General features: G+C 42.3%; 1 protein-coding gene and 1 long non-coding RNA gene across 4 annotated transcripts; one reads left to right on the top strand and one right to left on the bottom strand.

Annotated features, from left to right (window-relative positions):
- Positions 1–488: 488 nt before the first annotated feature.
- On the bottom strand, positions 489–15,123 carry LHFPL5 (LHFPL tetraspan subfamily member 5). Of its 3 annotated transcripts, XR_014232195.1 has the most exons (5): positions 14,431–15,123; positions 9,580–9,816; positions 6,338–6,364; positions 3,649–4,881; positions 489–3,613 (listed from the first exon to the last, which is right to left on the bottom strand). XR_014232195.1 is itself a non-coding variant. In XM_082345149.1 (4 exons), the coding sequence occupies exons 1-3, from the start codon at positions 14,840–14,842 to the stop codon at positions 6,354–6,356; spliced, it is 660 nt and encodes a 219-aa protein (XP_082201275.1). In that variant the 5' UTR covers positions 14,843–15,123; the 3' UTR covers positions 489–4,881; positions 6,338–6,353. The 3 variants fall into 3 exon arrangements, 2 of the variants coding, with proteins under 2 accessions (XP_082201275.1, XP_082201274.1); XM_082345149.1 differs by having other exon boundaries at positions 489–4,881; XM_082345148.1 differs by lacking the exons at positions 489–3,613; positions 3,649–4,881; positions 6,338–6,364 and having other exon boundaries at positions 7,930–9,816.
- A 93-nt stretch (positions 15,124–15,216) lies between these two features.
- LOC309607064 lies at positions 15,217–26,447 on the top strand. The gene is made up of 2 exons (XR_014232229.1): positions 15,217–15,662; positions 26,237–26,447. It is a non-coding gene; the product is annotated as an uncharacterized lncRNA (long non-coding RNA).
- The last annotated feature ends 1,010 nt before the right edge of the window (positions 26,448–27,457 follow it).

Raw genomic sequence — 27,457 nt, 5'->3', positions numbered from 1 at the left:
TGAACTCAAAGGCAGTGGACTGATGACCACTATTATACATAGGTTTTCATATACTTGTCTCATTCACCCCTCAGTATAAATTCTTAGAAATGGAATGGCTGGGGCAGAGAGTAAGCATGTTTTTAAGGCTTTTAATAAATGTTCCCCAACTTACGTGGAGAACAGTTGGACTGTTTTGCTATGACCAACAGTGTTTGAATGGGTCTATTGTAATCTCACTCATTTTATTCCTAATAGCCAGTTTGATTGCCCCAAAAGGGGAATATCTTGTTTTAATTTGCATATTAGGTGACTAGTGAAGTCAGAAGCTTGTTTAATGGGTTTTATTGGCCATTTGTAGTTTTTGGTTATTAGCCTACAATTACCCAGCTTCCTTTTGGCATGCTTCCCTATTTGATGATTTGGTAACATTTTTGTCATTTTTCCATCACATTTTCCAGTTTTTAATTTGCCTTTCATTTTTATTTGTGGAATTTTTGGGCTGCGTTGGGCCTTTGTTGCTGCACACAGGCTTTTCTCTAGTTACCGTGTACGGGCTTCTCATTGCGGTGGCTTCTCATTGCGGAGCACGGGCTCTAGGTGCGCGGGCTCAGTAGTTGTGGCACACAGGCTGAGTTGCTCCGTGGCATGTGGGATCTTCCTGGACCAGGGATTGAACCCGTGTCCCCTGCATTGGCAGGCGAACTCTCAACCACTGCGCCACCAGGGAAGTCCCTATTTATGGTATTTTTAATGTTATTAATAAAAAGTCCTCCAGCCCTGAACTACATAAACTGGTTTTTTTTGTTTGTTTTAATTGAGCCATGCTTAAGACATACATAGTGTGTTCATACTGTAGTGTTGACTAGAATGTAACGTGTTTAAAAAACAACCAAAAAAAATAAATTAAATTGGAATTCATCAAACCAGTATGTTCATCAGACTGATGAACTTAGGCAGTCCCTCTAAGCTTTGTGTTAAATGTATGGACCTTGAACTCAGGGTTTTGGAAAACTTAAGTTCTAAGGGAGCTTGTAGCTATCTCAAAAGAACTGTCAAACTGAGGTGGAGTTACAGCCCTGAGTGTCCACAGGGAGACCACTTAGCTGCTCCAGAGCAGGCCCAGGTTACAAATTGACTTCATTACTGCTCATTCTTTTATTTTTGACACCTGTAAGAGTCTTCTAGTTTGGCCTTGTAAGGAAAGTGATTTGCTCTTAGAGTATCACAAAAAATTGATGATTTATTGATAATAGAATTTAAACTTATATTTGCTCTGTAAATAAGGTCTTATGACACCAGGGAAGTTTCAATAGTCCTTTGTGTTTTGCCCACCAATTTGGTGCAGTTGGAGTTAGCAAAGCATTGATAATTTACAGCTCTTTCTCAGTCTTCAAATCAATATGAAAAGATATGTAAACTTACAATATATGAACCTTGAGACCTACTGAGGAGGAAGTTTGTTTTTATGTCACTGAAGTCTTGTTTTTAAAAGGTGGAATTTTAAAACTAAAGTGATAAGCATTTGTCTTTTAAGTCCTTGTGCAAATATTAATCCACACCAAGTCCTTATGATATCAGAAATATCTCAGTTAAAAAAAAAAACAATTTGAGATCATTTTGTGTTTAGAAGTTTTAACTAAGTAAGCAAGTTTACATTAGTACCTACTCTGTTACTGACTGTACCATTCCTTGTAAAGGGATGAGGGTTTTCAATACATAGATGATCAATCTGATTTTATATCCTCCCCAGTTCAATTTTTTATCATAATCTTCTCTTTTGTCCTTAATTCATATCTAGTTGTTGCCCATTATAATACAATAACAAGCCTTGCCCTCTATTTGGCAGAACTGGATTGTGTTATCAGTGTATCAGCTGCCTGCAATTTGAGCTATGTTCATAGAAGTTGTGCCCTTAAGACATTTCATTGGTTGCTTTGGATTTACTAAATATAGAGGAAAGTATGGTCAGTGTTGGAAATTAGTGGACCCTACTATAAATCCTTGAGGTTAGATAGCGAAAGTGGGATGAGTTTGAGGGTTAGGGCCCTTCATCTTCAGCAATTTATTACAAAACAAACATGTATCCATCAACATGTAAGGTTACTAGAATCTAATCTTTGTTCCAGTAAAGCATTCTAGTAAATGCCCATTTCAGCAGAAAATTAATTATGAATAACTATGAGAAACAACTTTTTAAAATACTCCAATGATTCTCACCTCCTGGTATTCACACACTTGTGCAATTCCCTCACCTTTAATGTGGGCTGGACTTTGTGACTGTTCTAACAATCAGATTAAGGCAAAAGTAGCAGGATGTCACTTAGATTCGGTTACAAAGGGTGCTTCTGTCTGTGCACCTGCTCTTGCTCTGTCTTGGAAGACTTGCTCTGGGGAAGCAAGTTGCCAGGTGAATAGCCCTTTGGAGAGGCCCTCAGCCAGCAAGGAACTCAGGCCTTCGGCCCAACAACCTGTGAGAAGTTGAGTCCTGCAGACAACCACTGAGCTTGGAAGCAGATCCAACACCTTAATTGCAGCCCTGTGAGAAGCCTTGAGGCAGAGACACCTAGCTAAGCCTTGCTGATTCCTAACCCACAGAAACTGAAATGTTTTAAGCCACTGAGTCGAGGGGTAATTTGTTATGCAGCAACAGGTAACTAATACAGAGATGTAAGATAATGAAAGCATTTAGGAAAGACACCCTTCTGGTTCACATTTCGGATGTAAATGATAAGGCCTTCTTACCTCTCTTGACCTGCTCAGTGCTAGTCACTGGTAAAGCTTGGGCATCACAACCATTCCTGTGCTCCAGCCCAAGGCAGAGGAAGGAGTAGAGTAACTCAACTTGGTTTAGAGGAGTGCTGGTTTTATTAATTTTTCTGTATACTTTCAAAGATGATATTTGAGGCATCTTTAAGAATTTAAAGGTAAAGCCACTTGAAAAGGGCTGATAAGCAGTTATTAAGTGTCAGCCAAAATCATTACTTTATTGGAGAGGTTGAATTCTGAGTTTCCTTGAAGATAAAGCAGAAGGTGAAACGCTGAGTCATGTGACTCAAACAGATTTCAGATCGTCCCCAGCACTGGTCATTAGTAAACATCCACTCCTGCTTTGGTGAAACTCACTGTTCTTGAGAGCAAGGTGTAGGCTATTGGCATATGCACCTTAGGCCCCCCAGAAGCTTCTGTGGACCACCGTGGTTGCCATTTCAGAAATATTCTGAAGTTAGGGAGGCTTTTAGAAATTTTTCTTTTGCCTTTTATAAAAAGTAAAATTACGAGAAATAACTGAACAAATCTATCTAGAAAAGTCACAAAGCTACAGAATTGGCCAAATTCTGTCACTCATCCATTCATCAAGCTTGCATAGGGAATTCCCTGGCGGTCCAGTGGTTAAGACCTCTTTTACTGCCGTCGGCCCAGGTTTGGTCCCTGGTCAGGGAACTAAGATCCCACAAGCCGTGCAACCAAAAATAAAAATAAAAAATAAATAAAATTTAAAAGCTTGCATAAAGTAGATGCCTGACAATGAAATAATTTTATCAGCACAAGAAAACATGAAAGTGATCATTCTTAAATCCCATTCTAATAGTCCCTGTCATCAACAACTGGGACAATGCTGGGATACTCATACCTAGCCTATCTGGAACAATGCTGGGATACTCATACCTAGCCTATCCAAACTGGAGAAGAAACACTGCACTCACTGGGCAGGTTGTCAGAGTGCACTGGTTAAAAAGCATCTTTTAAACCAGTGCACTCTGAATAATCCCTGCAGCCCAGAATAAGAAGCCTGTTTTCCGTGTCACTGCTGGTTGATCAAGCAACAAGATCCATTACGGTTTTGTTCGACATTTACCCACTTTCTACCTGTGAGAAAACAGCACCCACGTTTTCTCTTTACTGAGGAAACAGACAAAAGACCAGAAAAAAGCACCTGTTCTTCCTGGATCATTCACTGCAGATAATCAACAAAACCCTGTTTCTATTGCAATACATACCATCCTCAGGGCAGGGAACAGCCTAAAGAATCTAATCTTTGTCTTGGCATTTGCTACAATGAGGTATTACCTAAATTGAGTTCCCCTCTAGAGACTGGTAAAAGATTCACCATTTAATGTACCAAATCCAAAGTTGTTTTTTTTGTTTTTTTTACAGGAGAGTTCATCTATTACTCTTAACAAATTACTTGGCCACAAGTAACAACTTTCCAAAACTGGTAGCCCATTCTGACTGGGTCAGTGTGGACACTGAAAAAATGTGATTTTTGGTTTCAAAGGGAAAAAAGAATTTAGTCTCGAAAGTTTTTAGATCCTAAGGTCACCCAATCCTGATGGATTCAGGTTCCGGTGACCTCTCCATTCCTTACCCATCTCTGAGCATCAATAAGAAAATAAACCTGAAAAGAAAAAAGCAAAGGACCCCCTAAACCTCAACCTGAAATGATCCAGCATGCTTACAGCCACCTCTTCTTCATCGCCCTCTTAGAGCTGGGTGTCAATTTCTGGGTGCTTTCAAACAAGTATCCTCAGTGAATTAGACTGTCAGGGACTCACCTGGGAGGCCCCTAGACATAGACTCATCCTGCTCTCATTTTACCGAGAGGCCTCAAGAGGGTAAAGCAATTTGCTGGTGTGAAAGGATAGGAAGAGAAAGTGGGTCCCCAGTCAGGAGAGTTAAACACATGTCTCTGAACATCTTGGATGTGGTCACTGCAGTTCTTCCTCGCTGGAGTTTTCCGGATACAGTAAGAGGTCTTGTCTCAGGAGATTGTCATCCTATAATGAAAGGCTTCAGGATATCAGGCCTAGAGCAGCAGATACAGGGAAGCATGGAAGGAACAAGTTTCTGTTTCTGAAGAATTTGATTCCCTCATTTTCCATTGTCAGGGAAATAGATGACCTATGGTATTAAAAAAAAAAAAAAGATTGCAAGATTATAGAATTTGACATTTTTTAAGCCAATAAAAACACAAAACTTCCCCATGTATGCTCACATTTTGATTCAGTTACTCCAGACATGCAAATTTCCTCACTAGTATATAAGATAGTATCAATGTCCCTCAAGTAAAAACTCATAAATGTCTTTTAAGATGTAAATGTAGTGCAAGAAAAAGAAAAAAGCAGACAGCTGTAGTTAGCTTTGATTCAGTAATTCCACTCCAGAATTTATCAACAGGAGCAAAAAGTTATCTATGATAGCAGTGCTAAATGCCTAACTAAGGTCTCGTTTAGCAATGAAATGGTACACCAGTGCTGTGGAGTTTGTGGCTTTCAAAAACTTCAGTAAGGAACATGGCAAAAACACGAGAAAACGTTTATACTCTAATCATTTACTACCCGAAGTGTGACCCCTCCCCAGCAGTGTATCACTGGGGAGCTGGTTAGAAATGCAGTGCTTGGCACCACTGCAACTGAATCAGTCTGAATTTTAACAAGATCCCCAGGTGAGTTATGCACATTAACGTTTAAGAATCGTTAAGTGTGTGTGTGCGGGGGGAGGGCGATGCTAATTTATCATTATTCAAAAAAGTATGTCTGTGTGGTCAAGGATGGGAAGGTTCTTAGCAAAAATTATCAATAAAATAGTTTAAATGGAGATAATCCCTGTGACCCACACGAAGTGCCTGGCCTGCTGTAAGTCCTCGATAAATGACAGCTATCAGGGAGGTGATACTGTTGTGGGCTATTCCTTCTCTTCCTTCCTCCATCCCTCCCTCCTCCCCCACCCTTTCCTTCTTTTTAAAGGTGTTCCTTCATGTCCTTGTTAAATCACATTTTAGAAACTGAAATGACAATAAGGAAATTAACATGTGTTTCGTTTTCAACCAGACATTAAAATTGGTTAAATTCGTTTTTTGCTTCAGCTATCAGGGAGCAGGGAGCTAAATTTAATACTCAATACACTAATTCTATTAGCCTAGCTTTCTGTAATATTTGTTTTCTTCTCTATGACTTTTATTTTCTATTTTATTAGGTTTTCCACTATGTCTCTTAAAATCACTTAAACTTCTTTCTGAAAATAAGGGTCCAAATGACAATAATGACTTCTGAAAACAGTCTGTTCTTGTTTGCCAGGCTCCACAAAAAGATGAGTTTATGAAACCACCCGCCTGTTTTAAATTATTTCTTCTCTCCCTGTGCTTTTACCACTTCTCAAGACACAAGTAAAACTAAAGGGTTCCTGTTTGCCCCTCAGTGAAGGTCTCAGATGCCATCCAGCTCCTGCCCCCTCCCACCCCACCCCCACCCCCCTACCCCCTCTCTCCCTAGGCCCTACAGCCTAGCCTCATGAGTCATTCTGCGAGCCCACAGCACTTCCAAAGGAACACAGACCACCCTCCAATCAAATTACGCACCAACACTCCTGTTGCTTCAGACTTCCTCTGCGATTAAAAAAAAAAGAGAACAGTATGTGTTTAGAACCAAGCCTTGTTTTCAGGATAATTCCCTGCACACTATTCCCTCTCCAAACTAGTTCAGATTCCTCTTATTCACTCTCAAGAAAGCTTGCACTTTTTGTTCATAATGTTTATCACCTTGTGATTCCATCTTGCATGATTGTCTCCCTTACTAGACTTAAGGTCCAAATGTAGACTTCCTCCCTCACTGTACCCCCTGGACCTAAAGGTGTCGGTGGGCAGCTGGAGCACAGGTCCTATTATTGGCTGGGCAGATGGATGATATAAAGAGTGGAGATACTGGAAAGACAGAAGGTGGAGAGAACTAACATTTATTCATCACCTAAAATATGCAGGTATTGTTGGTGCTTTATATACACTATCTAATCCTCAGCACAATCTTTTATTTTTTTTATTGAGGTATAATTTACTAACATAAAATTTACTCATGTAAAGTATACAACTTGGTGGTTTTTAGTGTATTCACTACATTGTGCAACCATCACTACTATCTGCTTCTAGAACATTTTCATCACCCCAAAAAAACCCTGTGAACTTTAGCGATCACTCCCAATTCCCCCCTCTTCCCAGCCCAGGGGAAATACTAAAATTTACTTTCTGTCTCTGTGGATTTGCCAGTTCTGAACATTTCATATAAATGGGGTCATACAGTATCTGGTCTTTTGTATCTGGCTTCAATGTTTCCTTCCACACTGTAGCAATTAACAGTACTTCATTCCTTTTTATGGCTGAATAATAACTTATTGTATGGATATACACATTATGTTCATTCAGTCATTAGATGCATGACTGTTATGCTACTATGAACATGTGTACAAGCTTTTGTGTGAACATATGTTTTCAATTTTCTTGTGTATAAACCTAGGAGTGGAATTGCTGGGTCACATGGTAACTCTGTGTTTAATCATTTGAAGAACTGCCATTCTGTTTTCCACAGCAACTGCACAATTTTACATTTTCTATAGCAACGTACAAGGATTCCAATTTCTCCACATGCTCATCAGTACTCGTTATTGTTCATCTTTTTTGTTACAGCCATCCTAGTGGATGTGAAGTGATATCTCATTGTGGTTTTGATTTGCATTTTCATAATGACTAATGATGTTGAGTGTCTTTTCATGTGCTTTTTGGCCATTTGTATATCTTCTTTGAAGAAAAGTCTATTCAAATCCTTTGCCCATTTGGGACTTCCCTGGTAGTCCAGTGGTTAATACTCCACGCTCCCAATGCAGGGGCCCAGGTTGGATCCCTGGTCAGGGAACTAGATCCCGCATGCCGCAACTAAGAGCCCGCACGCCACAACTAAAATCCTCCCACGGCAACGAAGATCCCGTGCGCTGCAACGAAGACCCGGCGCAGCCAAATAAATTAATTAATTAATTAAAACTGTATACTTTTTTAAAAAAAATCCTTTGCCCATTTAAAAAATTGGGTTATTTTTTATTATTGTTGAGTTGTAGGAGTTCTTAATATACTCTGGATACTAGAATTATTATTATGACTTGCAAATATTTTCTCCCAATCTATGGGTTGTCTTATCACTTTCATGATGGTGTACTTCGAAGCACAAAGTTTTCAATTTTGATGAAATCTAGTTTATTTTTTTCTTTGGTACTTGTGTATTAGGTGTCAAATCTAAGAAATCATTGCCTAATCCAAGGTCTCTTCTAAGAGTTTTATAATTTTATATCTTACATTTAGGTCTTTGATCCATTTTGAGTTAATTTTTGTATATGATGTGTGGTAGGTGGCCCAACTTCATTCTTTTGCATGTAGATATCTGGTTGTCCCAGCACCATTTATTGAAAAGACTATTCTTTTCCCCATTGAATGGTCTTGGGCACCCTTGCTGAAAATCAGTTGGTTGTAGATGTTTGGTTTGATTTCTGGACTCTCTATGTTATTTCATTGATCTGTATGTCTGTCCATATGTCAGTACCACACCGTCTTGATTATTGTATCTTTCTAATAAGTTTTGAAATCAGGACATGTGTGTCCTCCAACTTTGTTCTTCTTCAAGATTGTTTTGGCTATTCTGGGTGTCTTGCATTTCCAACTGACAAGCTGATCCTAAAATCAAAAAGCCAGCTGGGATTCTGATAGAAATTGCATTAAATCTGTAGATCAGTTTGGGGAGTATTGCCATGTCAGCAATATTAAGTCTTCTGATCCATGAACATGGATGTTTCCATTTACTTAGGCCTTTTCTTTAAACAATGTTTTTTTAATTTTCATGTACATTTCATTTACTTTTTTGTTAAATTTATTCCTAAGTATTTTATTCTTTTTGTTGCTATTGTAAATGAAATTTTTTTAATGTCATTTTCAGATTGTTCATTGTTAGTGTATACAAATACATTTTTGTATATTGTTCTTATATTCTGCAGCCTTGCTGAAGTTGTATATCAGCTTTAATAGTTTTTTAGTGGCTTATTTAGGATTTTCCATATACAAAATCATGTCATCTGCTAATAGAGATAGTTTTTCTTCTTCTTCTCCAAAGTAGATGTCTTTTATTTCTTTTTCTTGACTAATTTTCCTGGCTGTAACCTCCGGTACAATCTTCAATAGAAGCGACAAGAGCAAACATCCTTATCTTGTTCCTGAGTACAATCTTGTGAAGCAGGTATTTTTTACAAATGAGGAAAAACCTGCCTCCTACCCTCTAATGAGGGGAAAGAGGCTCAGATCAGGAAATGGATATACGGAGAACCCCCAGCCTTCTCTAACCCAAGGGGGCTAGGTGCCCACAATCTGCAATCCAGGAGCTGTCACATCTCTGCCCTAACCTGCCTTTCCTCCTTCCCCAACAACTCATCCCCTTTGCTCCCCTGTTGTTCCTCTCTCCACCTAGCAAACTCCCCTGTTATTTCAAGACCCAGCCTCAGTGCCACCTATGGGAGGCCACACCTAGCTCCCCAAGCTGGACCAGGGCTCTCTCCCCTGTAGGCCCTGAGAGTGCAGGGGGACAGGGGGACACTCTTCTATCACAGACAGCCTCTGCCACGTAGGTCTGTCAATGCCTTATCGCATGCCAGCCTGCAACCCTCCACTGGCCCTTGGCCTCTGCGACAAGGGCTGTGTTTGATTGGTCTTGGTGTCCCCACCCTTGGCCAGTGGCCAAACCTCAGGCACCTGGCAGAGAGGAAGCCTCACCTCCCTGGGGTAGAGAGAATTACCTTTTCCATCAGCCTTATAGTCGTCAGGCAGCAGCTTATCCTGGCGGTAGCCCAGCACAAAGGCCAGGAAGGAGAGGATGAGGGCGTCTCCAATGCTGAGGATGGCCAACATGAAGGCCCAGCGGATGGTGCAGTGGCCCAGTGTGTATTTGCCCGTCTGCTCCCCACACATGCGCCGTACCTCACTTGAGTCCCAGCCATCTGGGTAGACCAGGCAGCCAATCATCAGGCCTGTGGCTGAGGGGGCAGGAGGGGTACAGATGGTATCAAGCTGGGTGTGCTCGCCTGCTGCCTCCCACCTTGCACTGCTGTCATCGTGTCACCTCCCTTCTTCTCTTATTAACAGCCTTGAGAGGCACAAGGGGCAGCTCCTGCCATCCTTCTTGTAGAACACGGGGGAGAAAACTGAGGCTCCAAGAGCTAAAGCTACTTGCCCCTGGGGGCCAGTGGTCAGGGGTGGAGGTGGAGAGAAGAGCTCCTCAGCCCAGGGAGGTTCTGCCACAGCACCAGGCCCTCAGCTGTGCCCCTCACTTTGGACTTGATGAGGCGCCTGGCTTCAAAGTCCTCCCAAAATCTGGTCCCAGCCCAGAGAACTCATCACTCCTAAGATATACATTTGTTCATACTCCAACATCTCTGAAATAAGTGTAATAACAAAGCTTTAGGCTATAATTTGATTAGAAGTATTTTTCCTTTTTACAGCACATAGAATAATGGTGTGTCCTACAACTCAGGTATTTTAGATTGAATGAATACAGGAAGTTTTCCAGCCCCATCTCTGGCTGCTTCCTTCATGAACCTTCCATTCAAGCAAACAGGTCTCCACACTATTACCCACTACAGAACAGTGCAGTTGTCCACACTTCCCTGAATGTGTTTAAAATGCTGATTCCCAGGTCAGGGTTGGGTTCAGGAATCCCTGTCTTTAAAAGCACTCTTCTGGGAGATTCTCTCAACAGGAAAAGCTGGAAACACTAGGGAAGGCTGCCTGGATCTCAAGCCCAGCTCTTCACTAACTAGCTGTGTGACTCAGAGCAAGCTTCTTAAGTTTTCTTGCCTCAGTTTCCTCATCTGTAAAATGGGAATAATAATAGTATCTACCTTTTGGATTGCAGCAAGGTTACAATGAGTTAATATTGGAAAAGTGCTCAGAAGGTTGCCTGACACATAGTTGGCATTTCCTGAGTGTTAGCTAGTATGCCACACTGTGCTTTCATTGATTTAGCATTGACAGCCCAAAATTTCATCTTCCCCGCCTTCCCTCCACTACTCCCACACCCTCCCACCAAATTTCCACCCCAACTTAGCTGCCCATATTCCTGGGATGTGACTGGGGCAACCCAAGGACAACCACCAGGCAGGCAGGGGGTGCCTTCCTTCCCTTGTCTGTGCCGCTTTCCCACCCCTGGCCCTCCTTTCACAGGCCTGGAGTCTCTTTAGTCCCAAAGCTGTGCCCTACCTGGGAGCCCCATGGAGAAGCACCTTGCAGGACCCAAAGTCACCAACCTGGGGCTCCGCTTGTTCTTGCAAGGAAAGTTAGCAGATCAAACAAAGCAGAACAAAGTGTAAAGATCAAGGATCCCACCTCCCCACCTAAATGTATCAACCGTCCTTGTTTTTTTCTAAGAGGAGCTCATTTACATACTTATAGATTACAAAATACTTCATGTACCATTTTTCTCTTGATCCTTACCACAGTTCTGTGAAGTAGGCCATGTATTAATATCCCATCTTCAGATTAAAAGACTGAGGTCTCAGAGAAACCAAGTGAGTTGCCCAGTCATTTAGCGATGGCAGAGCCAAGACTTGCAATCATGGCTCCTGACTTTCTTGACTTCAAAGTTAATTCCCCCAGGCTCCCAGACTGACATCTCTCCAAAGAGCTGAAAGTATTTAGTGGTGACATTTCAGACTTAGTGACAAGCAGGAAGATCCTTAGGATGGAGGAGGGGAACCCTCCCAGAGCTCTTTGGTAAAACCTGTGCTCTTCCCCACTTGGTGTGTGACAAGTCCTCTGGTACCTGGCATGGCCCCCTTCTCCTTCTATAGCACCTCCCTACAGGGGTTCAGAAAAGAGCCCAGGGCCTCCGACTTGGAAACAGGTTGTTACTATGGGTACCACAGCCCTCTAGGAGCACCCCACCCATCTACCTGGGCACAGTGGGGGTCCACCCCGTCGTGGTGTCTCAGGGCTCTACATAGAGGCCAGCAGGGTATTCTCAGGCAAGTTTACTTACCCCTTCTGACTTCCAGTCTCTCATCTGGAAAATAAGGATAATAATACATGACTCGGAACAGGGTTATGAGGACCGTGATCATGTATAGAAAGTGCTTACTGCAGTGTCTGGTACATGGTAAGTGGCCAATTAATGTTAGTTGTTGCTATTATTATTGGCATTGAAGTCAGATGGAAGCAACCTCGATGGATGTGGCTGTCATTAGAGCTGTTTACAAGTATTTCAGGTACATAGTAGGATTATACTTCCTCACCTCTCTCCCTTGAAGTTCGGCAAGTTCTTTAAAATTCCTTCAGCTAATAAAATGTGAGCAGAAATGCCGCGTGCTTTTCCAGGCCAGAGCATTTAACTGCTGATGGAGACTTTCCAGAGCTCCCTTTCCCTTCGCAATGATGACAGCCAGATGACAGCTGATGCTCCATCAGTCTGGGCTCTGGAAGAGCACAGTGAGAGCAGAGCCCTCCACTGATCCTCAGTGAGCGTGTACCATTATCAAGAAATAAACCTTGGTCATAAGCCACTAAGATTTGGGAGTTGTCTGTTACTGTGGCATCACCCCATCCATCCTGACTGATAAAGTTGTTTTGTGTTTTTCGTGTTTACTGAGCACCTACCATGTGTCAGGCACCGTGCAAGGTGTTTTACACGCATTATAACATCCCATCCTCGCAAGAACCCTGTGATGGGGGTACTGTTGCTACCTTCTACAGATGAGTTTAATAGAACTCAGACAAGCAAATTGCCCTACCTGTGTTTTTAGGATCTGGGACCACATTCTGCCTACACCTGGCATCCAGAAGCTCAGTTAACTTTGTTAAGCTACAGCCCCACACTGCCCCATTCATCAGTCCTCTTTCCCCTCTCCTGCTCCCTTCCCTGGCCCCAGGCTTCTTGGCAAGGTTAAGATAACTGGTTTAGGTCTCTTCAAATGGAGGAATCTCCCAGCGGCTGGCTGTGGGGCACACTTCCTCCTCATCCCTCCCTTTGGCTCATCTTCCCTTCCCCAGCACAGAAGAATGGAACATGACACCACCTTTGCTCTCTCCCCCAACGTAAATGTTTCATGGGATGGCACCTGGCCACCTCTGCTATCGGTGTCTTCAGCTCCATGACCCAGACAGGGTCTGACTCAAATGGCCTGGTGACCCCTCCCCTACCCAGGCCCTCCCAGCACTGCCTGTTCAGCAAATGGCACCTGTTGCAGGAGGTTGGGGGAGTGGGACAGTGGAGAGAATGAGAGAGGGAGGGTTGTGTTTCCAGCATCCCATAGCTCTGATATGGAGGACCAGCTGGCAAGCGTGCCAGGGTCCATTCTACTCCTCTTTGTCACAGAACTGCTAAATCTTCATTCTCCCTTCTTCCTCCCCACTGTCCACTGAGACTTAGCCTCATCCCTGCCCCAGCCTCTCCCTCATCATATAGAGGGAGTACAGAGAGAGGGAGAAGGCAGGGGGATTGGGGAGGCAGCTCTAGAACCAGGTAAGTAGCCTGAGTACAAGATTCAGAGTCGAAGGTTCTGTCCCTCACTACCTGTGTGCTAAAAGACAAGTTACCGGCTAAGAGCCTCGTCTGTAAAACAGGAGGAAAACCCCCCTCACTGTGTCATGATGAGGCTCCTCCAGATGATACATGTGAAAGTACTTTACAAATCATTACATTTATGTAAATGTGTGCCTCAATAAAAAATGTCTTTGGAATACAGCTAGTTCTTGGGACTCACTGCCTTTATTCTATTTCCTTTGTTGCCAGATGATCTGCTGCAGCCTTGGCTAAGTCTTATCTTCTCTCTCAGTCCCAGATTCCTCCTCTATAGTTGCGGGGGGGGGGATGCTATAGCTCTCTAGGGTCCCCTCCAACTCTGACAGTCTTGAGTCTACATGTTTGGTTGTATGGGATTCTGATCCCTATTCCCTTCTCCCTGTTGACACTGCTTCTCATTCTAACCAATGATGTCAAGATGATTTCACTCTAGCCTGCAGTCCCTAACAAGGCTCCTGGACATTTCCCTAGTATGGACAGTCTGTGTGTGGTCCTTGGAGAGGGGAGGGACCAAGGGCTGCAGGACAAGGTCTTAGGCATCCCTTCCTGGGCTCTAGAGGAGAGCAGGACCAGCTGGCCCAAGGACCCAGTGGCCTGCCTGGGGCCAGGAGCAGGAAAAGGGGGACAGGGAAGGCCTTGCCTCTGAGCACCACCAGTAGCCACCTACCCCACATAGTTCTAAAAGACCCTATTCCCCTCCTCCATCACAAAATATCACTTCCACTTGCTGCCTCAAATGCTCACACTTGCTGCATCAAGTATGGAATCTTATAATTAGGGAACAAAGACCTTCACTCTACCATTAGTGACTTGCTCCTGGGCAAATCATTTCCCCTCTCTTGACCTCAGTTCCTCATCTACAAGAAGAGGAGGTTGAACAATTTGATCTCTAAGGTCTTTTTGGTCTCAGCCATCCTAAGACTCTCTAATTACTCTTCCAAGGCATCTGCAGAGCATTGAGTATGGCTGCGCTATAAAGGAGGACAGCTGGGTAGGAGGCTCAGAGACTCCACAGAAGGTGGGATGGTGGGCCCCTGTCTGCCCTCCCGCTATCCCTCCTGCTATCCCTGCTCACCCGCAGCCAGCTGCATCCATGCGCAGATCTTGTAGACAGTGGCCGTGTTGCAGACAAAGAACAGGCTGAAGCAGATGATGGAGCCAATGATGAGGAACATGGCCAAGGCCACAAAGAACATGGCAGTCTTGAAGGCTCTAGAGGGGATGGAGGAGAAGTCCAGCGGGCCACCCTTGCAGATAAGCTCAGACGACAGCACGTTGCCCACGCAGTAGGAGAAAAGGCCAAAGTAGCCTGCCTGGGGTGTGCTGACGCTGTCACCGATCCAGTAGGGCTGGATGAAGAGCGCCATGACCAGCACGGAGAAGCAGATGGTGAGTGTGCCCCACATCACACCTACAGCCCTCGAGTTCCGCACATAGTTGGTATGGTAGATCTTGGCTGCCTCCTGGGCAGGCAGCAACTTCACCATGGTGAGGACACTGGGTCCTGGGCTGGGGACTTGCGGGCTGGAAGCGGCTTTGCAGATGGATGGAGGCCCAGAAGTGGGTCACCCCTCAGCCGGGTTTGGGGAGAAGGCGGAGGTCAGGGCACAAGGTAAGGCTCCCTCCAAGGTAGAAGAAAGAGGACTAATAGGACAGGGAAGATGACCTTGGCCTCTTCAGGGGAAGCTTGTCCAGGTGCCTGTGTCCCCTCTTGCTCTAGCCGGGCTGTCTCCTGTCTCCTACCTCCTCTCAAACCCGCCGGGGTCTCGAGCCTGCTGGCGCCGCCCTGCCCCACCCCCACCGCCAGCTGAGAGCACCAGAGAGCTCCTCCCCCTTCGCGCGGCCCGGCTCCTCCTCCCTCCCTCCTCCGATAACACTGTTTTCAGCACCGTGGCCAGCGCCTCGGGACTCGGCACAGACGTTGCAGAGTGGCCGACCTACCCACTGCACACCCCCGCCACTGGGAATCAAGGCCCCTCTTCACCCTCCTGAGTAGGGAAGGCAAGAATTGAAGGCGTGAGGCTGCGGTTGTCACATTCCTCTCGCTTGGTTTCCAGCCGCAAAACCGATTCTTGAACGCAGTCCTTATCCCATCCCACCGCTCCCCGGCTCCCTAGTCATCCTCCCGGAACCTCCAATCCCCCGGAGGCCAGCAACGCCTTCCGGGTCACTGGTTTCTCGTCCCTATCATTCAATCGACAATTACTAAGAGCCTACTGCGTACTACGCCCTATGTTGGAGGATATCTTCCCTCAGCAAGAACCATAGAATAAAAAGGACAGGGCCCCTGCTCTCAAGGACCGTGAGGTATTTACATATATGTAAATATATGTGTATTTGCAATGCAGACTGATAGGGTGATAATAGAAGCTACAAAGTAAAGAACAGTTCTTATGAGCCTTCTCAGACCTTAACATATGCTTTTTGTTCAATACAATGTCTTTCTCCTCCTGTTTATATTTTTGTTGCCTATTTCTTTTTTTTTTTTTAAAGATTTATTTTTATTTATTTATTTATTTATTTATTTATTTTGGCTGCACCGGGTCTTAGTTGCAGCACGTGGGATCTTCGTTGAGGTATGTGGGCTTCTTAGTTGCAGCATGCAGACTCTTAGTTGTGGCATGAGAACTCTCAGTTGCAACATGCATGAGGGATCTAGCTCCCCGACCAGGGATTGAACCCAGGCCCCCTGCACTGGGAGCACAGAGTCCTACCCACTGGACTACCAGGGAAGTCCCTGAACCAATGTTTCCTTTTTTTTTTTTTTTTTTTTCCTGTTTTATTTATTTATTTATTTATTTTTCACACACACACACACACACACACACACACACACACACACTGTATTTTATTTTTACAAGAGATAAATAGACTGACACCAAGCATTGTACATGGATGACCACAACAAAAGCAACAATGATTGCAATTACCAAACATGAAACACACTCATACTATGTCATAATATTGACATTCAGTCCAGTAATCCTCCACTGTAACAGCTCCTTTACTTTGCAGTGAAAATTGATTTGTATATTCTTTGCCTCTGAGTCCTTGTGGGATTTTTTTTTTTAAATTCAGACAGAAAGTCACAAAAATTATACTCATCCTCATCAGTTCACTCAGTCCCATGTAATTAATTTTTTTTTCATCTTGATCTTTTGTTAGCACTTTTATGAGTTCATCAGTTTTTCATTAGAGTTCTGAAAATGCTTATTCATTCAGTTCAGCAGTACAGTCAGTTACCAGAAACCTGTACTTGTCAGAGTCTTTTCCATGAATTTCGTGAAGATGAAACCCTTTTATAGGAACATATTTGCAAAATCATCAGAGTACACCCAGAACTGTCTGTAAATGACAAAAGACTTAAAAATGACCACGGTTAAAGATTTGATGAAAGTTCATAAGAATGCAGTTGACAAGAAAATTAGTTATTTCTGAGATATACATTTTAAAGTAATAACTAGGATTATTACTTATAACATTATACCAGAACATATAAGATTTTTAGAAATTTCATGTAATGTCTGAAACATTTATATTAACATATTTCCATACATATTTCCATACAAATACAAATATAAGATTTTTAGAAATTTCATGTAATGTCTGAAACATTTATATTAACATATTTCCATACAAATAACCCAATGAAAGTTTAGTATTAGTTGTTTTGTTTGTTTTTTTATACTGCAGGTTCTTATTAGGCATCAATTTTATACACATCAGTGTATACATGTCAATCCCAATCGCCCAATTCTGCACACCACCATCCCCACCTCACCGCAGTTTTCCCCCCTTGGTGTCCATATGTCCATTCTCTACATCTGTGTCTCAACTTCTGCCCTGCAAACTGGCTCATCTGTACCATTTTTCTAGGTTCCACATACATGCATTAATATACGATATTTGTTTTTCTCTTTCTGACTTACTTCACTCTGTATGACAGTCTCTAGATCCATCCACTTCTCAACAAATGACTCAATTTCGTTCCTTTTTATGGCTGAGTAATATTCCATTGTATATATGTACCACGTCTTCTTTATCCATTCGTCTGTTGATGGGCATTTAGGTTGCTTCCATGACCTGGCTATTGTAAATAGTGATGCAATGAACATTCGGGTGCATGTGTCTTTTTGAATTACGGTTTTCTCTGGGTATATGCCCAGTAGTGGGATTGCTGGGTCATATGGTAATTCTATTTTTAGTTTTTTAAGGAACCTCCATATTGTTCTCCATAGTGGCTGTATCAATTTACATTCCCACCAACAGTGCAAGAGGTCTCCCTTTTCTCCACACCCTCTCCAGCATTTGTTGTTTGTAGATTTTCTGATGATGCCCATTCTAACAGGAGTGAGGTGATACCTCATTGTAGTTTTGATTTGCATTTCTCTAATAATTAGTGATGTTGAGCATCTTTTCATGTGCTTCGTGGCCGTCTGTATGTCTTCTTTGGAGAAATGTCTATTTAGGTCTTCTGCCCATTTTTGGATTGGGGTGTTTGTTTCTTTGATACTGAGCTGAATGACCTGTTTATATATTTTGGAGATTAATCCTTTGTCCATTGATTCATTTGCAAATATTTTCTCCCATTCTGAGGGTTGTCTTTTCGTCTTGTTTATGGTTTCCTTTGCTGTGCAAAAGCTTTGAAGTTTCATTAGGTCCCACTTGTTTATTTTTGTTTTTATTTCCATTACTCTAGGAGGTGGATCAAAAAAGATCTTGCTGTGATTTATGTCAAAGAGTGTTCTTCCTATGTTTTCCTCTAAGAGTTTTATAGTGTCCAGTCTTATATTTAGGTCTCTAATCCATTTTGAGTTTATTTTTGTGTATGGTGTTAGGGAGTATTCTAATTTCATTCTTTTACATGTAGCTGTCCAGTTTTCCCAGTACCACTTATTGAAGAGACTGTCTTTTCTCCAGTGTATATCTTTGCCTCCTTTGTCATAGATTAGTTGACCATAGGTGCGTGGGTTAATCTCTGGGCTTTCTATCTTGTTCCATTGATCTATGTTTCTGTTTTTGTGCCAGTACCATATTGTCTTGATTACTGTAGCTTTGTAGTATAGTCTGAAGTCAGGGAGTCTGAATCCTCCAGCTCCATTTTTTTGCCTCAAGACTGCTTTGGCTATTCGGGGTCTTTTGTGTCTCCATACAAATTTTAAGATGATTTGTTCTAGCTCCGTAAAAAATGCCATTGGTAATTTGATAGGGATTGCATTGAATGTGTAGATTGCTTTGGGTAGTATACTCATTTTCACAATGTTGATTCTTCCAATCCAAGAACATGGTATATCTCTCCATCTGTTGGTATCATCTTTAATTTCTTTCATCGGTGTCTTATAGTTTTCTGCATACAGGTCTTTTGTCTCCCTAGGTAGGTTTATTCCTAGGTATTTTATTCTTTTTGTTGCAATGGTAAATGGGAGTGTTTCCATAATTTCTCTTTCAGATTTTTCATCATTAGTGTATAGGAATGCAAGAGATTTCTGTGCATTAATTTTGTATCCTGCAACTTTACCATATTCATTAATTAGCTCTAGCAGTTTTCTGGTGGCAGTTTTAGGATTCTCTATGTATAGTATCATGTCATCCGCAAACAGTGACAGTTTTACTTCTTCTTTTCCAATTTGTATTCCTTTTATTTCTTTTTCTCTCTGATTGCCGTGGCTAGGACTTCCAGAACTATGTTGAATAATAGTGGTGAGAGTGGACATCCTTGTCTCGTTCCTGATCTTAGAGGAAATGCTTTCAGTTTTTCACCATTGAGAATGATGTTTGCTGTGGGTTTGTCATATATGGCCTTTATTATGTTGAGGTAGGTTCCCTCTATGCCCACTTTCTGGAGAGTTTTTATCAGAAATGGGTGTTGAATTTTGTCAAAAGCTTTTTCTGCATCTACTGAGATGATCATATGGTTTTTATTCTTCAATTTGTTAATATGGTGTATCACATTGATTGATTTGCGTATATTGAAGAATCCTTGCATCCCTGGGATAAATCCCACTTGATCGTGGTGTATGATCCTTTTAATGTGTTGTTGGATTCTGTTTGCTAGTATTTTGTTGAGGATTTTTGCATCTATATTCATCAGTGATATTGGTCTGTAATTTTCTTTTTTTGTAGTGTCTTTGTCTGGTTTTGGTATCAGGGTGATGGTGGCCTCATAGAATGAGTTTGGGAGTGTTCCTTCCTCTGCAATTTTTTGGAAGAGTTTGAGAAGGATGGGTGTTAGCTCTTCTCTAAATGTTTGATAGAATTCACCTGTGAAGCCATCTGGTCCTGGACTTTTGTTTGTTGGAAGATTTTTAATCACAGTTTCAATTTCATTACTTGTGATTGGTCTGTTCATATTTTCTGTTTCTTCCTGGTTCAGTCTTGGAAGGTTATACCTTTCTAAGAATTTGTCCATTTCTTCCAAGTTGTCCATTTTATTGGCATAAAGTTGCTTGTAGTAGTCTCTTAGGATGCTTTGTATTTCTGCGGTGTCTGTTGTAACTTCTCCTTTTTCATTTCTGATTTTATTGATTTGAGTCCTCTCCCTCTTTTTCTTGATGAGTCTGGCTAATGGCTTATCAATTTTGTTTATCTTCTCAAAGAACCAGCTTTTAGTTTTATTGATCTTTGCTATTGTTTTCTTTGTTTCTATTTCATTTATTTCTGCTCTGATCTTTATGATTTCTTTCCTTCTGCTAACTTTGGGTTTTGTTTGTTCTTCTTTCTCTAGTTTCTTTAGGTGTAAGGTTAGATTGTTTACTTGAGATTTTTCTTGTTTCTTTAGGTAGGCTTGTATAGCTATAAACTTCCCTCTTAGAGCCGCTTTTGCTGCATCCCATAGGTTTTGGGTCGTCGTGTTTTCATTGTCATTTGTCTCTAGGTATTTTTTGATTTCCTCTTTGATTTCTTCAGTGATCTCTTGGTTATTTAGTAACGTATTGTTTAGCCTCCATGTGTTTGTCTTTTTTACGTTTTTTTCCCTGTAATTCATTTCTAATCTCATAGCGTTGTGGTCAGAAAAGATGCTTGATATGATTTCAATTTTCTTAAATTTACTGAGGCTTGATTTGTGACCCAAGATGTGATCTATCCTGGAGAATGTTCCGTGTGCACTTGAGAAGAACGTGTAATCTGCTGTTTTTGGATGGAATGTCCTATATATATCAATTAAATCTATCTGGTCTATTGTGTCATTGAAAGCTTCTGTTTCCTTATTTATTTTCATTTTGGATGATCTGTCCATTGGTGTAAGTGAGGTGTTAAAGTCCCCCACTATTATTGTGTTACTGTCGATTTCCTCTTTTATAGCTGTTAGCAGTTGCCTTATGTATTGAGGTGCTCCTATGTTGGGTGCATATATATTTATAATTGTTATATCTTCTTCTTGGATTGATCCCTGGATCATTATGTAGTGTCCTTCCTTGTCTCTTGTAACATTCTTTATTTTAAAGTCTATTTTATCTGATATGAGTATAGCTACTCCAGCTTTCTTTTGATTTCCATTTGCATGGAATATCTTTTTCCATCCCCTCACTTTCAGTCTGTATGTGTCCCTAGGTCTGAAGTGGGTCTCTTGTAGACAGCATATATATGGGTCTTGTTTTTGTATCCATTCAGCCAGTCTATGTCTTTTGGTTGGGGCATTTAATCCATTCACGTTTAAGGTAATTATCGATATGTATGTTCCTATGACCATTTTCTTAATTGTTTTGGGTTTGTTTTTGTAGGTCCTTTTCTTCTCTTGTGTTTCCCACTTAGAGAAGTTCCTTTAGCATTTGTTGTAGAGCTGGTTTGGTGGTGCTGAATTCTCTTAGCTTTTGCTTGTCTGTAAAGCTTTTGATTTCTCCATCGAATCTGAATGAGATCCTTGCCGGGTAGAGTAATCTTGGTTGTAGGTTCTTCCCTTTCATCACTTTAAGCATATCATGCCACTCCCTTCTGGCTTGCAGAGTTTCTGCTGAGAAATCAGCTGTTAACCTTATGGGAGTTCCCTTGTATGTTATTTGTCGTTTTTCCCTTGCTGCTTTCAATAATTTTTCTTTGTCTTTAATTTTTGCCACTTTGATTACTATGTGTCTCCGCATGTTTCTCCTTGGGTTTATCCTGCCTGGGACTCTCTGCGCTTCCTGGACTTGGGTGGCTATTTCCTTTCCCATGTTAGGGAAGTTTTCGACTATAATCTCTTCAAATATTTTCTCTGGCCCTTTCTCTCTCTCTTCTCCTTCCGGGACCCCTACAAAGCGAATGTTGTTGCGTTTAATGTTGTCCCAGAGGTCTCTTAGGCTGTCTTCATTTCTTTTCATTCTTTTTTCTTTAGTCTGTTCCGCAGCAGTGAATTCCACCATTCTGTCTTCCAGGTCACTTATCCGTTCTTCTGCCTCAGTTATTCTGCTATTGATTCCTTCTAGTGTAGTTTTCATTTCAGTTATTGTATTGGTCATCTCTGTTTGTTTGTTCTTTAATTCTTCTAGGTCTTTATTAATCATTTCTTGCATCTTCTCAATCTTTGCCTCCATTCTTATTCCGAGGTCCTGGATCAACTTCACTATCATTATTGTGAAATCTTTTTCTGGAAGGTTGCCTATCTCCACTTCATTTAGTTGTTTTTCTGGGGTTTTTTCTTGTTCCTTCATCTGGTACATAGCCCTCTGCCTTTTCATCTTCTCTATCTTTCTGTAACTGTGGTTTTTGGTCCACAGGCTGCAGGATTGTAGTTTTTCTTGCTTCTGTTGTCTGCCCTCTGGTGGTTGAGGCTATCTAAGAGGCTTGATGGGAGGCTCTGGTGGTGGGTAGAGCTGACTGTTGCTGTGGCCGTCAGAGCTCAGTACCCAATGTTTCTTGATGTCCTGCTGGTGTTGGGGGGTCCCCCGCAGAGGCGAGTGGTGGCTCCGCTCCACCGTGGGGACAAGGACACTGGCAGCAGAGGCTCTGGGAAGCTCTCCCCGGCATGAGCCCTCCCAGAGTCTCTATTTCTTTTTTTTAAATTCATTTTTTATTGAAGTATAGTTGATTTACAATGTTGTGTTAATTTCTGCTGTACAGCAAAGTGACTCGGTTATACACATATACACATTCTTTTTTTAATTCTTTTCCATTATGGTTTATCCCAGGACATTGAATATAGTTCCCTGTGCTATACAGTAGGACCTTGTTGTTTATCCATTCTGTATGTAATAGTTTGCATCTGATAACCCCAAACTCCCAGTCCGTCCCTCCCCCACCCCCTGCATATTTCTTTTTTTCCCCTCTTTTTCAAAATATCTATATTTTTCCTGAATTTATAGGTAAATACATGATTAGTATATAGAAAAATTCAAGAAAGTTACATAAAAGAATAAAAATCACTCATAACCCCAAACTGGGAGCTTTAGGCAGATCTAGATTTGAGTCAGCCACTTTTTAGCTAAGGATGTAAATTTCCCAAGCCTCAGTTCATTCATGTATAAGATGGGAATGATAATAGTATCTATCACATAACGGTTAGGTAAAATAACATATGTAAAATGTTTAGTCCAGGGCCTCACATATAAAAGTGCTCAGAAATGTTTATTATTATTATTACTATTACTATTACTATTGTTATTATTATTACCTCTGTTAACATATTGGTGTATTTCCCTCCTCCTGGACATACTGCTTTACACAGTTGGATAATAATGTATACGTATTTAGCATCCAATTTTTTTCTCACATTACTAGTTTTTCAAAATCAAGATTTTAGTCTTTATGTAATAATTGTTTATTTATTCCCCCTTTTGAGGGTATTTTGACAGTTTCCAATTTTTCACTATTAAAAAGAACCCTGCTTTAAACATATTTGTGCTGTTACCTATGTTTCCTCTTCCTCTTAAATCTCTGGTTTTGTGACCAGTCTTCGCCATCAGACTGGAAGTTCATCAAGGCATGGCCTGTGTCTCCACCATCAGACTGGGAGCTTCCCCAGAGCAGGGGCTGTATGTTCCCACATTCAGAAAAGGCCCTAACCTAGGGCCAAGCTCTTAGGAGCTGATGGACACTCTTTGTTTGGCCTGACCAGCAGAACTTCCTCTGCCTCTGAGAGAAGCCTCTCTTGCTTTCTGAGGTTCTGGTGGGATAGCCAATCACAGGGTACACAGACCCTAGAGACAGGGCTGGGTGTGTGACCCAAGCTAGGCCATCAGTCTCTCCCTAGGGAATCTGAATTGGTGGTGGATTGACATGAGGAAAAAAAGGTATTGTTTAGTCAGGCCTTGGCAACATCCTCAAGAGATAATCCATAAACTCCTGCTACTGGGAGCCTCAGAGCCACCTTGATTCCTGCCCCACCCAAGACAGGTGGCTCTGTTGCATCTTCAGCTCTGTGACTCACCCACTATCTTTCCATTTCCTTCTTTTTTGCTTTCATTAGCTAGAGTAGGTTTTCGCTATTGGCATCAAAGAGCCCTAACCTTGGGAATTCCCTGGCGGTCCAGTGGTTAGGACTCAGCACTTTCACTGCAAAGGTGCGGGTTCAATCTCTGGTCAGGGAACTAAGATCCTGCAAGCTGTGAGGCCGAAAAAAAAAAAAAAAAGAGCCCTAGGCTTCAGACAAAAGGCTCTGTTATTCCTGTTTATGTCTGGAGTTGGGAAAACCACAGCCCATGATACGTAGAGGAGAAACAGCTAATCAAATTATGAGCTGCAAACAATAGGGATCATGTGCCCTCTGAGGGTCAAGTTCTGGGGAACTGAGTAGCTTTGGCCACAGACAGATTTAAAGGTAATGAAGAAATCAGGAACACAGAGTAGGGTGACTGCTTATAAAGGCAATGAATAATGTCAAGCAAGACAAGCTCAGTTGTCTAGATTATTGATTCAAGGAATAAAATGAATTGCAAGACCTTTACGTGCAATGGCTCAAAGAATTCATTAAGTCTTGTTGCTAGAGGGCATAGGACCCTTAAAATAAGATTCAGGTGTATGAAAGGACTGAACTGCAAGGCCTTGAACCCATCCCATGCTCCTGAATGGTTAGACCAGATCACCTCAGGAACTGGTAGAATCCTCACCTTGGCCCCCTGACCCTTGAGCTAAAGGGTAATATACTAGGAAGAGCTAAGCCAATGCCCCTGGTGCTCCCTCTCACTCTCCAAATAATAAATCAAAAACAGTATTATGTCCCCATGGGAGCTGTAGAAATCAGTCACTATCAATGACTGCAAAGATGCAGGGGTGGTGGCTCCTGTCTCTAGTGGACTTTTGTCACATTGTTTTTGGTTTTGGCTGACCAGCCTCCTAACCTCCTTCCTATGTGCGGGTGATACCCTGCTGTGTGGGTCCTGTGGGGGGAGGTTGAGCCTCTTCTCTCACTGTGGAATTGAAGCCCCTTCCTCGGCCTGCTCTAGAGAGAGTTCCGATAGCATGCTGGCACCAGGTAACGTTGGATTGCTGTGGCATGACATCCCACCCCTCCATGGGAAGGCCCTGAGGACAGCAGGGAAGGGAAATATTCATGGAAGGTAGAACTTCAAGTGCTGTAACTATCTATCCCCGAAAGATCTATCAATACATCCTAATCCCCAGAACCTATGAATGTTACATTATTTGGAAAAGGGTTCTTTGAAGATATAATTAAATTGAGGATTTTGAGATAAGGAGATCCTACCAGATTATCTGGGGTGGGGGGGCGTCCTAAATCCAAAGACGAGTGTCCTTCTAAGAGACACACAGACAAGAAGACAAAGAAGAAAAGGCGACATGTCTATGGAGGCAGGGACTAGAATGATGCAGCCACAGCCAAGGAAGCTGGCAACCACCAGAAGCTAGAAGGGGTGGGGAATGGATCCTTCCCTAGAGCCTCTGTAGGGAGTGCAGCCCTGCTGACACCTTGATTTCGACTTCTGACCTACAATTGTAAGTGAACAAATTTGTTGTTTTAAGCCACCTAGTTTGTAATCATTTGTTATGGCACCTCAGGAAATATACCAACTCTCCTGTAAGGGGAGAGGGCCTAAGGTACAGATGAACACCACTTTGTGGGCAGCAGATAATGGACCAGTCATATGGTCATTATCTTAGACAGAGTAAGTTTGGAGAGTTAAGTAAAAGTTTGGGGAAAGGGAGCCTTCAGAACAGGGGCAAAAACCAGAGAGTATTTGGGTTCAATGAGAATGTGCTCCAGAGGCCTGCTACTGCAGAGGCTTTTAACATCAGTTGGACAGGATGACTCACTCTGTGAATGCTAGCCAGCCTCCTTCCTCAGCACCCCCATTCCAATCCCACCGTGCACTGGCTCAAAGACCCCTAACAATGTGTCCACGGTGGGTCAGATGGAGACTGTGGATGAATCTTCCATCAAAGCCGATACAGCCAGTCACTACTGGCCCCCAACAATATCAACAAATTTGAGCTCCTGGTATGACATCTGTAATTCTCAAAACTCAACAATAAGAAAACAAACAACCCAATTAAAGATTGGATGGCAAAAGATCCACACAAATACTTCTTTCAAATAAGATATATGGATGGCAATTAAGCACATGAAAAAACACTCAACATCATTAGTCAGTAGGCAAATGCAGATTAAACCACACATACCATTATACACCAGTGAGAAAGGCTCAATTAAAAACAAACCCCCCCAAAACTGACAATGTCAAGTACTGGCAAGGATGTGGAGCAACTGGAACTTTTGTATGCTGCTGGTGGGAATGCATATTTGTTCAGCCACTTTAGAAAAAAGTTTGACATCTCTTAGAAATGGAAACAAACATTTGCCATGAGACTCAGCCGTCTCACTCCTGGGTATTTGTCTCAGAGAAATGAAAACTTGTGTTCACACACACAAAAAAAGCATGTACATGAATATGTGTAGCAGCTTTATCCATAATTGCCCAAAACTTTTCAGAAATAAACCAAATGTCTTTCAGGTGGGAAATGACAATGGGCTACTTCCAGACAATGGACTTCCACCCAGACAACGGACTACTACTCAGCAATAAAACGTAAGTAGCTACTGAAACCTGCAACAGCATGCCTGAATCTCAAAGGTGTTAAGTAAAAGAAGCGAGACACCACCCCCCAAGAGAAATATATACATACTGTGTGATTTCATCTATATTACATATAGAAAAGGCAAAACTATAGGGAAATAAAACAGATTTCTGGTTGCCAGGATCTGGTGGTGGGGTTGATTATAAAGGGAAATCATACAAGGGAATTTTTTTTTAGGTGATGGAAGTGTTCTGTATCTTGGCTGGGGTGTTGGTTCCATGATGTATGTGTTTCTCAAAACTCATGGAACTGTATGCTATAAAGGGTGGACTTTCTGTGTCGATTATACTTTAATTTTTTAAAAGGGGGGTTACTCATGTTGGTAAGGTGCCAAATCCTGACTGTCCAGGGGAGAGAGTGTGCTGTTACACAAAGGGAACAGAGAGGTATGTGTAGAACATATGCATAGGCTGCCTCCTATTACTGCCGTGTCCAGTATAAAAAATTAATGGAAGGAAGAAACAAATTAATGAAGGCTTCAGTAACCCAACACAGGGGCAGGCCCATCAAGTGCCCAGATATCTCAGGGCTAGAAGGTCTGGGTCACTGTACAGCATAAAGAACCCTGATCAGCAGAGATGCTGGCTGAGAGCAAAAGGAACAGGATGGGAGATGGAGGATGAAAGTCACAAGCACTGTCTACAGCCACGTGGTGCCTGAAGAAAGGAGGGCTCTAGAGACTTCCCTGGTGGTCCAGTGGTTAAGACTCCACGCTTCCACTGCAAGGGGCACAGGTTCCATCCCTGGTCGGGGAACTAAGATTCCACATGCCATGCAGCGCAGCCAACAATTAAAAAAAAAAAAAAAAAAAGGACTCTAGTGTCTACCCAGATTTTCATTCTTGATGTGTCATGTGTATATTTATATACCCGACTAACTCTCTCTTCTTTGGTGATGGCTAACTTTAATATTTAGTCCCTGAGCTGTAGAATATTGAGATGTGATTGTGACCAAACTAAAAGAGGGGTGACATAACACAGACGTCCTGGACCTAGCGCTGGAGTAATGACTGATGACACATTGGGCCGTCTCCCCAGCTTTTTTCAGAGGATGGTTGTGATGTGTTTGAAGGGAACACTAGCAAGGAGTGAGGATTA

This window comes from Balaenoptera borealis (genome assembly GCF_965194805.1).
Source record: "Balaenoptera borealis genome assembly, chromosome: 12".
Taxonomy (NCBI): Eukaryota; Metazoa; Chordata; class Mammalia; order Artiodactyla; family Balaenopteridae; genus Balaenoptera; species Balaenoptera borealis.
Note: the sequence above shows the minus strand (reverse complement) of the source record. Positions and strands in the feature narration are given on the sequence as shown.

Coding starts and splice junctions, on each gene's coding strand:
- LHFPL5 (XM_082345148.1), bottom strand. CDS start 14,842: ATGGTGAAGTTGCTGCCTGCCCAGGAGGCAGCCAAGATCTACCATACC. Junction 9,817..14,430: donor ATGGATGCAGCTGGCTGCGG/GTGAGCAGGGAT, acceptor CTGCCCCCTCAG/CCACAGGCCTGATGATTGGC.